The 12,648-nt window shown below is 38.3% G+C and overlaps 1 protein-coding gene across 1 annotated transcript in view; it reads left to right on the top strand.

The window, feature by feature from the left end:
* Positions 1-12,648, top strand: part of PRKN (parkin RBR E3 ubiquitin protein ligase) — a 1,305,989-nt gene that overhangs the window by 729,145 nt on the left and 564,196 nt on the right. Inside the window, exon 6 of the mRNA XM_025422695.3 lies at positions 433-548. Coding sequence (XP_025278480.1) covers positions 433-548 — 116 coding nt within the window. The remainder of the gene's footprint in view (positions 1-432; positions 549-12,648) is intronic.

The following is a 12,648-nucleotide window of genomic DNA, read 5'->3' as shown; positions in this document are numbered from 1 at the left end:
ACTTCCTGCCTTCGCCTCTGATTGTGTGACTTTGGGCAAATCATTCCATGGCTCAGTGTCTCCCTTTCCTCATTTGCGAGATCCTGTTTCAGGCCTCCTCCTGCATCCGCGTTGTGTTCTCCTCCCGGACCCCCTGATCGTGGAAGGGCATTGCTAACCCAGGTCACAGAGCGTGTCCCCAGCTCCAGGGCCGAGAGGGCAAAGGAAGATGAGCAGAGACACTCAGGCGCTCCTGAAAAGGGGATTGCTCATCAGTTTGGCACCAGGGCATTAGTCACCCTCCAGGGGTTTGATTTGGATTTTCTTCTAACACAGACTTAATAATAGATTTCGTCTCTTGCCTGTAAGATTGTTCACGGTGACAATGCTTAGGGGGACATGGCCAGCTGAGTTCCATGCCTGGCATTTCTCATATATTTCTCATTCTTTCAGGAGTTTTTCTTCAAATGTGGAGCACACCCGACCTCTGACAAGGAAACGTCCGTAGCTTTGAACCTGATCACAACAAACAGTCGAGACATCACCTGCATAACGTGCACCGACATCAGGTAAGGATCTGAAGGACCCTCCACATGTTGCTCTCCCAGTGGTAGACTCTCCCCTGAGCCTCCTCGGTGGGTGCTCTTTCTGGAGGAGCATCTGCTTTGCTTCGACTCCGTTTGCACAATATGGGTATATGTCAATATGATCAAACTCTCTGAAGTGTCAAATCCTTAGTGTGCTACTGGTCAAAGCTTCAATGACGTTTGCCCAATGTGGGTATATTTCAAAATAATCAAACTTTTTATTATTTTTTTAGAATTTTTATTTATTTATTTATCCATGAGAGAGAGAGGTAGAGACACAGACAGAGGGAGAAGCAGGCTCCCTGTGGGGAGCCTGATGTGGGACTCAATCCCGGGACCCCGGGATCACACCCTGAGCCAAAGGCAGACACTCAACTAGTGAGCCACCCAGATGTCCCTATTATCAAACCTTTTAAAGTGCCAAATTCTTCATGTGGTCAGTGGTCAAATAGTATGCTAAGGGGATCCCTGGGTGGCTCAGCGGTTTAGCGCCTGCCTTTGGCCCAGGGCGTGATCCTGGAGTCCCCAGATCGAGTCCCGGATTGGGCTCCCTGTGTGGACCTGCTTCTCCCTCTGCCTGTGTCTCTGCCTCTCTCTCTCTCTCTCTCTGTGTGTGTGTGTGTCTTTAATAAATAAATAAATAAAATCCTTAAAAAAATAGTATGCTAAGATATAAGTGGCATGACTTATGTTGAAAAGTGTAATCTAAAAAAACACAAACACATGTACTGACATTGGTGAGTTCTAAAGTAAATTAAAACACGCTGCTAGTGGGCAGCCCGGGTGGCTCAGTGGTTTAGCGCCCGCCTTCAGCCCAGGGCGTGATCCTGGAGTACAGGGATCGAGTCCCACGTCGGGCTCCCTGCATGGAGCCTGCTTCTTCCTCTGCCTGTGTCTCTGCCTCTCTCTCTCTCTCTGTGTGTGTCTCTCATGAGTAAATAAATTAAATCTTTAAAAAAACAAACAAAAAAAAAAAACTGCTGCTACTGTTAGGAATGCCATAACAGTTTACAAGTACCATTTATCTTGGAATATATAATCCATAACATTTTATTTTAAGCAACCTCTCCACCCAGGTGGGGCTCGAGCTCACAACCCCAAGATCAAGGGTCACATGCTCTGCTGACAGAGCCAGCCAGGAGCCCCAACATTTTACCTTTAAAATATCATTTCCATACACTTCAGTTCTTCCATGTAACTTGCCTGTGTTTATATTAGGGCTTCACACATCTTCATACATCCAAAAGAAAAGCATGTAGCTAGTTTGGGACCTGGTTATTTCTAATCTCAGTGAGTACAGTGGAAGAAAGAAAATATGGAGATGCTCTGTTAGGAAAACAGGGATAAGGACTAGATTTGAATTACAGTTTGGGAGGCAAGGACCAAGTAGAGAAATCTGAGCCTTTGGAGTCGATGGGTGTAGAACTCCTTACTTTGCACTATTCAGATGAAGATAGTAAAAGAAAATCGCTTTATTTTCTATTCTCTGAGGTTGGCTTGAAGCTCAGATTGCAATAGAGGGATCCTGGCCCTGATACCAAGAAGAATTTTTTTAAGACTTCATTCATTTATTCATGAGAGACACAGAGAGACAGAGGCAGAGACACAGGCAGAGGGAGAAGCAGGCTCCACACAGGGAGCCCGACATGGGACTCGATTCTGGGACTCGGTTCAGGCCCTGGGCTGAAGGCGGCACTAAACCACTGAGCCACCTGGGCTGCCCTTAAGAAGAATTTTTAGTGAAATGCCAAAATGAATTGATGAATAAAGTCAAAAAATCCTGCTTGTTCCAGACTTTAAAGCAAAGACAGATAAATACCCTTAGCATTTCAGGGTTGTCTCTCTTTGGTTTGGGACCACCTGGGTTAGGTGGCCTTTTAAAGTTCCCTTAAGCTGTGTGATGTTGTGGCTGGTGGGTATTAATCCTCCTAACCTAATACTTCCATCCTTTAATACATTTAAATAAAAGTGTTGACTAATAGAAGCCTAAAATCCTTAATAGCATCTGCTAGACAAACTTGTTTCCAAGAAGGGGTCAAAATGAGACTTATTTTCCTGCTGCATCTTTAGTTCTAGCTGTGATAGAGAACACCACAATATTGCCTAAAACAACCTACCAGCATCCCTCAGTAAGATGAATGATTGCAAAGGGCTAATGTTTTCAACATGCAACAAGAACTGATTCTTCTGGTATTTCAGGAAAGGAGCAAGGGGAGTCCTAAACACGAGAGCTCAACTGCTCTCTGCAAGCACTGAGAAATTAAACTCACGTCTCAGTGTTACATAGGAGAAATGAGTTTTTCTCTATATCAGAATGCAGCCCGCCAGCCAACAGTGAAAAGCCTTCCATTAGAGTTGGTAAAGATGGCATTAAGATATGTAGTATTGATCATACTATCTTACTAAGAGCACTGCTCTTCCTGCTTCCCACTGCTAAGCTGTCGCCTTCATATTAGCAACTCACAACATCCATCCAGGGAAACAAGCCACTTCCCAGATGCACAGGGAGATAATTGCTGGAAAAATAATATTGTCTGTTGCAATAAAAAATTTTTCCTATTATTATTTTAAGGGGATTTTATAAATAGAAGCTACTATATTCAGTTAGATTTAAGTGTGTGTATCACCAGCCACTTGACTGAATGAGGTCCTTTCTTATGTAAGGCACCAGAGGGATGCCCTGTACTAGAATAGAGGAAAGGGCCCTCTCTTCTTATACTGAAGGATTCGGGCATAGAGATGTCATAAAAGCCTACATGCACGTGGAAACACCAATACCTTATGTTGTACTTTGCTGATTGTCATGGTTCCTTTCTTTTTCCACTCCTGCTAATGCTTGCTTTTCAAATTTAGAAGTGATTGACTCACAGAAATCTAAACAATGTTAGAATTTTTTTTTTTTTACCCTCATGGTTAGTAAGATTTTGGTTAATTCTTTCCAGCAACTTGAGTATGCCTAAATATTTGCATGGATGTGTGAGGGGTGTGTGTGCTAAATATAATCATGCTGTATACATTGTTTTGTATCTGGCCTTTTCCACCGAGCATCGCATCATGATAAATTTTCCCTGCTCTGAAATATGCTATGGAAACAAGTTTTGTTTTGTTTTTAAATAGCTACCTAAGATTTCATCATTTGGGAATACTCTAATCATTTCCCTATTTCTAGTGATTTGAATTACTTCTAATTGAAAATAATAAATTAAGTAACACTTAAATCTAGATCCCTTACCAATAATCATCAACTGCATGTTTTGAATCCAAGGATAGTATCACAGAAATGGTAACAGAAGGTCAGTATTAATGGACGTGTTTAAGGTTCTTGATATATATTGTCAAGTTTATTTCCATTCTAAATTATGATTGCCTATCTTTGAGAGGACTCCCTGTTACATCTTTTCCAGTATAATGTTCATAGTTTTAGTTTTTGCCCATTTGCTAAAGGACTTTAATTTTGTCATTAATATTTTTTTAATTGTTATTGGCAAGGGAAATTTCTCACTTATTTGCATTTTCTTTTTCTTTTTTTTGCTTATTTGCATTTTCTATTGTGAGAGAAAAATGCAAAACTTTCTCTGTATGAAAGCTTTAGGAAGAATCTAAAAAAAAAAAAAAAAAAAGATTGCCTCTGCAATTACCTTCTCATTCACTTATAATATCAGCATATCCTTTTTTAATATAAAGTTTTCTGATCTGTGAATTTATGTTTCAATGTAGTTATTTGGTTTTGGTTTTGAAATATTGCATCTTCCTGGAGATAAATCAAGTTATTTAGTTACAGAAGTGAAAATAAAAATTAGGATATCTATTTATATTTTATGTTTGTTTTATTTATTTTTGTATCTACCCTAATCATACATCCTTAGTCAAATTAGGCATAATTAACTGCATAATAAATTAAAACCAGAGGATTAATTTCAATTCCACTTGTTGGTTATTGGCATATGGGAAAGTGATTGACTTTTGCATATCAACTTGGTATGCTGCAACCTTGCTATAATTGCTTATTATTTCAGGAATTACTTAGTGGATTCTTTCAGGTTTTCTGCAAAAATTATTATATCATCTGTGAACACACGCAGCTTCATGTCTTCCTTCCCCATCTGTATCCCTTTATTTCTTTGTCTTGCTTGTTAGCATTAGCAAGAACATCCAGTGTGATGTTGAAAAGAAGTTGTGAGAAAGAACCCACTTGTCTTGTACTTCATCTTAGTGGGAAAGCTCCAAGTTTCTTTCCTCTCTTTCTGACAGTTTTTATCATGAATGGGTGTTTGATTTTGCCAAATACTTTTTCTGTGTCTACTGATATTATCATGTGATTTTTCTCTTTTAGTCTGGTATTCAGCCTGTTTTAATCTATGATGGGTTATATTAATTTATTTTTGAGTGTTGAATCAGCTCCGCATACATGAATTCAATCCCTCTAGACTATCTTATATAATTATTTTTAAGCTTTTCTGTATTTGATTCACAAATACTTTATTGAGGATATTTATATCTATACTCATGAGAGTATGGGTCTGTAGTTTTCTGGAATTATCTTTGTCCGGTTTAGCATTAAGGTAATTTTGGCCTCATAGAATCTGAGTTTAGGAAGTATTCATTCTGTTTCTATCCTCTGAAAGAGATTGTAGAGAATTAGTAGCAAGGTAGAAATTTTATTTATTGTTGTGCTTTACACATATATAATTTTGTATACAAAGAGATTGACATCTCTTTCATCTACCTTCTTAACAATAATTCTTTATAAGTATATAATAACCTATATTCAAGGGGCTCCAGAAGCACAAGCTAACTTTTTGACCTTAGGAAAATAACATAATCTCTTAGGCCTTCAGGTTGCTTATAAAGTCTGAGAATTGCAATAGGTCATCTATAAGGCTCTTGCTGGTTTTAAAAGCTTGCAAAGGTAGGAACACTGTTTGTTCAAAGCTTATAAATCAATCGTGTCATTTGAGAAAACACTTATTTGTGGTCCTGCCTGCTGACAAATGCAGAAATAAAAGATGAGGTTATCAGTGACACTCCTTTTCAGAGCCAAATATGTGATTGTAAGACATAAAAGTATATGTGTCTAATATAGATGTGTTATTCATTTCCAGATTTTGTTTTGTTTTTAAATAGCTACCTAAATTTTTAGGCTTAAAATTTAATTCAGGTGCTTGGTTTGTGTCCTTTGAGTTTACATTGTATATAAGATATTTTCCTCTCTCTTAAAGAAAAAAAGTGAGCTATTTGAGAGCCAAAACACCCTGAGGTGTTTACATGAACCAGCAGATATCCATCTGCCATCCAGCCATGCTGGCCCCTCTACTTACCTACAGTAATGAGTTGATCTGTATCCACTCAAGGTTATCAGCCGATAGTCTTCTGTTAATGAACAAAACATGATGAATTAAACAAAAAGCAAAATAAAATAAAACCCAACCAAAAACTTGAGCCAAGAACAGAAAATACAGCACTTGAAGATAGAATGACTATATTGTTACATATTGTTATTTTTTCTTCAAATTTTTTTCTTCAAAATTTTTTCAAGATATTCCTTTACTTTTTTTATTTTTTTAAAGATTGTATTTATTTATTTGACAAGTAGGCAGAGCAGCAGGCAGAGGCAGAGGGAGGAGCAGGGAGTCTGGTGCTGGTGATCCCAGGATCTTGGCATAATGACCTGAGCTAAAGGCAAATGCTTAAATGATTAAATCACCCAGGCATGCTTTTTCTTCAAGTTTGTATTTAAATTTCACTTAATGTACAGTGTAATATTAGTTTCATGTATAGAATTTAGTGATTCATCAGTTACATACTAATTTTTGTTATGTATTTCCAATAGAAATTACATCAGAAAGATTCAGAACACTCCTGGACACCTCAGTTGGACTTAGGAGTGACAAATACTATGCCATCTGAAAATGACAGGGCTAATGCCTGAGTAGGACTTGTGTCTTTCCCTGACCAGTGTGCATATCTTCAAACTCACCCTGGCATCCCAAGGAGAACAGTATTTCTGCTTTTTGAATCTTGCTTTGCAATATAATTCTTAAAATTTAAAGTTTGAACATTATAACTTAGAAGAATTAGTAGCATGGCACCATTTGGCAAAAAGAATGAAATCATCCCCACCCTTCAGCTTTGCTCCTTCTAAAGGCTGCCTAGTGAATTCCTGCACTTTTTCCCCCACCCTTATCTGACATTCTTCAGTTTACAAAGCTGAAGACAAACTAAAAAAATAACCATGTTTGCCCAGCCAAGATTTAACTTTCCAGAAACATGTTTTAAAACTCAGCTCCTAGTAGGATATTAAATCTAAGAACTGGTACTACATTATAATTTTCCTCCAGTCTTCCAGTAAAGACTTATGTTTTTGGTGTCATTGTTGTTTGATATAAATGTATTTTTATAATTTTCTTGCTTTCATATTTGTCTTAAAATTCATTCAGCCTATTGAAGTAATGCTGCCTTGGGATTGCAGACTTAAAAGATTTACTTGGGTTTGGAGATTAGTAAAGATTTATCTCAAAGTACATTTGTACTTACTCTTGGTATCCTGTGGAGGAGTGATTTAACTATCATTTGGCAGTGTTTTGGTATGCATTCGTTCATTTAACAGAGATTTTTTTTTTTTTTTAATGGGGATCTTAGTTACTTTCCCTTTGAATACATTTGTTGTATCTTAGTTTTCTCCCAATTCACATTTTAATTTAGGTGTATTTGGCGTTTAGTTTTGTTTTTTTGTTTTTTTTTAAGATTTATTTATTCATGAGAGACACATAGAGAGAGAGGCAGAGACATAGGCAGAGAGAGAAGCAGGCTCCAGGCAGGGAGCCTGATGTGGGGCTGGATCCTGGGACTCCAGGATCAAGCCCTGGGCCGAAAGCAGACGCGCTCAACCACTAAGCCACCCAGGCATCCCTGGCGTTTAGTTTTTGATGTAGAATTAATATGCAAGTTATTTTTCTGTCTAAATTTGAGACATTGCTTAATGGTTATATTTTATCAAATTAACCGTTTCTTGACATTTTGCCATTAGTGGGAATAGATGGTTTTATACAGTTATCCATCGGGCTCTGAAGAGCATCTTCAGAGACTTCAGATATAGCTACATATAATTTAACTGAAATTTTTAGCATGGCCTCTTTCAGAAAATGGCTTTCATTCTATAATGGAAAAATTGTTGGATTTTGTGTGTGTATCATAGCACTAGAGACCTTCGTCGTGCATACAGATCTATATATTTCTCTTATTAGAGAAATAGTTTGTATACTCCTAGGTAAAGTAACATGCCAGGAACAAAAGATAGTTTCATATAAGTAGGGGAGAGTCTCAGAGCATCTGTTTTACAGAGAACGGTAAATCAGAATGTCACATTTATATTATAATAAACAGGAGTATGTTATAGAGTAGAATGGAATATCTTATACCTTTTTGAGATGAAACGGGAAACTTCAAAGATATGTCTTCTAGTTTGAAGCAGGCTACTTCACACTGTGCCCCAAGCCCCATGGGAGTTAGTTCTCTCTGCGTATGCTGTGAGTGATTCTTTCCTGAAAGAGTGTGTGTGGCACACATGGATCTGATCCAATCTTGAGAGAGAACTGTAATAAACCCCTCCAGAATGGAAAATTCTTCCTATGAGTGGAGTTGCCCATACAAGAAATCACATTGCCTCTTTGAAATTAAAAGGTAGTACTTAATTACCTATAAGTCTTTCACTAAATTAATTTCAACTTATTCAAATATCTGTCATATAGAGGGGAAATTGAGGCTGGGACATTTTAAAAATTATATCCGGTGGTCATACCACAAAGAAATAGTTGAATCAGGCTACACACAAGGTCCCTGTGGTTGGTGCTGTCTTTCATCACACCTTACCCCCTGCAGTTCTGGGTTTCCTCTGTCTGCTGGGGATGGAAGGGAGCTTTGCATATGAAAAGGAAAATATTAGTAGTAAAGTGAGGTACAAAGACAGTTGGAAAACCAGTAAGAGCTGAAACACCTGAGCTATATAGAAGCCCATCTGCCATGCCTGGTTGCAGGCGCTGCAAGAGCAAGACCCTAGCTTGGCTGATGCACAGACATGCTGATGCCGCATGTCCCCCACAAGCCTCGGCGTCAGAGATTTCAATAAATATTTACTGATTTGAATGAAAGTAAATCTGGTTTCATGCAGAGCAACAAACAGAAAACAAGTTATTTTTATATGGAACACTTTTTTAAAAACCCTTTCTGTATGGGTGAACGTATCGTGATGAGCACTGAGTGATGTATACAAGTGTTGAGTCACTGTATTGTACACTTAAACACTGTAGTAAATATTCTGGAATTTAAAAATCAAACAAATGGAAAAAAACTTCTGAATTTAATAGAATTTTCAAAAACTGAATGGAACAAATTAATCAGAAATCAATGGAGAATTTTCCAGTGTCAGGAGGAGTAAAGGGAAAAGTCAAATTTTGAAGTCCAACATCAGGATATAGATTTCTCTATATATTGTTTGGGGCCAGTTACTTATGAAAACAGAAGAAATATTTTATCAACATTGATACTTTGAAATGTGAGCCATGTCAGTTTTAATGCAGCCGGTGACCTTCATTTCTCCTACAGCAAACCCTGTAGATCTCAGCTGCAGGCAGCGGCATCAGCGGGGTGTCCCAGAGATGTTACAGATGCTTGTGCGTGAAATTCATATGCCTCACCTTTCCATTTAACTGTCCCTACAGGTGCTTGGCAGCCCCCGCTGGCACTAGTAGGACAATATTGCAAATCCTCTTGGACCAATTTTGTAGCCATTAAGGTCAACCTCGTGTGTTGTCCCCATCCAGATTTCAAGCAGTTCATTTTCTGATGGTGGATGTTAAGAAGCAACTATATCCGTAAAGCATCCAGGTGGCTTTGCTAGAACTTTGTTGACAGCCACGCATTATTTTTAAGGTCCATTTTCATTGGAAATAAATGATCACATAGTTTTTAAATAGTAATATTTTACTTAGAAAAATACCATAAACGGCTTATTCATTTGTTTTTAGTCGCATTTGTATTCATGTAATTAGAACTGGGTTATAAATTTGGTGAGGGGAAGATGTTATTTCCATTGCAAGTATTGTGCTGATTCACACCCTCAGGAAACATCTACCTCCTAGGACATGTTTAGTGGTAAGCAATGACACGATCTACCTTCCCTCTGTAAATGCCATTTACATAGCTACTTATTCCCATGCCATGTAGAATTAAGTATTTGCAGATTTGTCCTTTGGTGCTTCCACAGCTAGTAGAGTTATTTGCAAGCAAACAAGCAATGGTCTCAATAACTTGGAGTGCAAGCAAAGTTATTTATTGAAGTAAGGGTCATGGCACGTTGATTCTGTTTTTTTGTTAATTTGGCAAATTCTACATCAAAGAAAACATGGCCTTGACTCATATCTGCAGGGTTCTAGAAAAGAAATCTCCAGGGTTTCTAGATCCAGATTTGATTTCCACATCACTAGGAGCTCCTCAGTATACTGATGTGACAGTCCTTATGCTGTCACATGCACACATTAATGTATGGAAGTGCAGACACAGGTACCAGCATCCTACAATGGGGGTGTCATGGGCAGAGCAATTTCATGCAGGTGTCTGCCATCTTTAGCACCTCCTCTAACATTAGAGAGAACTGAAAAGTCAGTCTGTTTACTCAACAGATATTTCATGAGCTCACCTATGACTCAGAGCTTTGACCTGAGATAAAGCATGTTTTTGATGGGACTCAGAGGGAACAGATGACAGCCATATATGCTAGCAGTGAGTGGTATTGTTGGTGGAAAAAGACTAGTTCAGTAAGGGCAGAATTTGATAACACCCAAGTGCTTTCTCAATGTGTTATTCCTATAAAACAGGGGCCCAAAATTCTTTTTGTAGGCCAGGTCTTTCCAATGATTCTTTTAACTTGGTCAAGACAGAATTAAAAAAAAAAAAAAAAAAAAAAGTAGAACAATCTATGTGAGTTTAAGCAGAGCGGACACTAATTTGCCTATTCCCTCTTCTTTTACACTCGGTCAGTAGCTGCTGACAATGTTTGCTGCTGCAACTCTTACATATTACCCTGGAAATAACCAGTCCTTAACTCCCAGAGCCAAAATCTGGTGCCAGGTGCTGCCATTGTCACTCTCCAAATCTGGTTCCTTCTCCTGCACTGAATGAAAGTGGTATTTCCGACTGTGTAGGACTGTTTTCGTACACACTCAGGTCAGACCCCAATGTACACCAAGATGATCTGCTATAATTCTATATTCCACGAGGCTAAGACTGCCTGGGACAGTGTAGACTCAACAACGGGTAGCAATTTCTATTGCTCTCTTGACATTTGTTAGATATTTTGCACATATGTTGACCACTCTGCCTCTCTGAGATAAATGTTATACCCATTTTCCAAATAAGAAAACTGAAGTACAAAGAGGTTATCTTACTTGCCGAAGGTCACATTGCTCCTAAAATGGAAAGAGAGAGTGTATCAGTATTTGTTCAACAATAATATTGATACCAAAATCCCTGCTCTTAATTTGCTACCACACTGTGTAGCCTCAGGAATATGTTCATTGCCTCAAAAAAAGAAATTTGAGATCATTAATTGTGGTAAAAGAAAGGGATTGTAGCTAGAAGGTAGGAATGGGCTGAGGATGGGTGATTTCAAAGAGAGGTTAAATGTTAAAGGAACAGTCGCAGAGTTAGAGTTATTGGTTTATTTTGGATTAATGGCACCACCTAATTAGCAGGTGCAAATGAGAAGCATGAGGGATAACTCTAGTCTGGGGTTTCTGTGAGGATGGCTCCTTTCCTCCAGAGGAGGCATTGTGTAGGCCTCTGCTGCTTAACATGACTGTGTTCAGGGTCCTAGGGCTGCAGAGTGTAGAGGAGTTCCCTGGGACAAATAGCTGGGAGGCTTCTGGGAAGCCATGATGGGGTGCCAAGGAGGAGGTGGTACCTGCCATGGAGGCTGTTACTAGGCATGACATGAGAAGACCCTGAGCAAGAGGGGCCCACACACTCTGTGGTACCCCAGGAGGAGGATGATTCCTCATTATGGGTGGAGCCCTACTCACTAAGATGTCACCTGAAGTCCTCAAGGAGAGATGTCTAGGATCAAGGACATGGGGAAGAGCATGTACTAGATGACAAGTGGTGATACCTCTAAGCCAGTCTTAAAATCTTTGTTCCCTTTGAATATCTGTGCCCCATTTAACCATCTGATTGCTGTCTTTTGTGTATTCCTACCTACAGATTTGCTTAGCACTTCTGCCTTTGATTTGTCTTTGGAAAATTATTTTTCCAGATATAAAATTATATTATTAAGCCATACCCATATTCAGATCCACATATATATATGTATAGTCACTTGATTGTAATAAAGTGGCATCACAGAGATGGGGAAAAAGACAATTTGTTAGTAGTTCTGGATAAAGTGATTTAATGTTTATGTTTAAAAGTGAACCTTGGGCACCTAGGTGGCTCAGTGGTTGAGCATCTGCCTTTGGCTGAGGTTGTGATCCCAGGGTCCTGAGATTGAGTACTGCATCAGGCTTCCCACGGGGAGCCTGCTTCTCCCTCTGCCTCGGTCTCTTTCTCTCTCTGTTCTCTCATGAATAAATAAATAAAATCTTAAAAAAATTATTAAAAGAATAAAAGTGAACCTTGACTTCTTATCTCACACCATACGTTAAAATCAGTATCACATAGAATTGTAGATCTAAATATAAACATTGAAACAATAAAGCTTCTAGAATTTAAAATAGTGCAAAATCTATGACTGTAATATAGAGGAAGATTTCTTATACAGGGTGAAAAAATCAATTTTAAGGTAAAAGCTTGATAAATTTATCTACACTAAAATTTGGGACTTCTCAAAAGACACATTAAAGCAGTGGACAGACAAGCCATAGAGTAGGCAATTTTGAAACATGTATGAGTGATTAAGGTCTCAGAATGTGTAAAAAACTTCTATACATCAATAAAAAAGAGAAAACACAATAGAAAATACTTTGAAACAAAAAAATTATTGAAATGATTTATAAACGTTTGGAAATAGGCAAATACAAATTAAAACGACAAT

The sequence above is a fragment of the Canis lupus genome, chromosome 1 (assembly GCF_003254725.2).
Source record: "Canis lupus dingo isolate Sandy chromosome 1, ASM325472v2, whole genome shotgun sequence".
NCBI lineage: Eukaryota > Metazoa > Chordata > Mammalia > Carnivora > Canidae > Canis > Canis lupus.
Note: the sequence above shows the minus strand (reverse complement) of the source record. Positions and strands in the feature narration are given on the sequence as shown.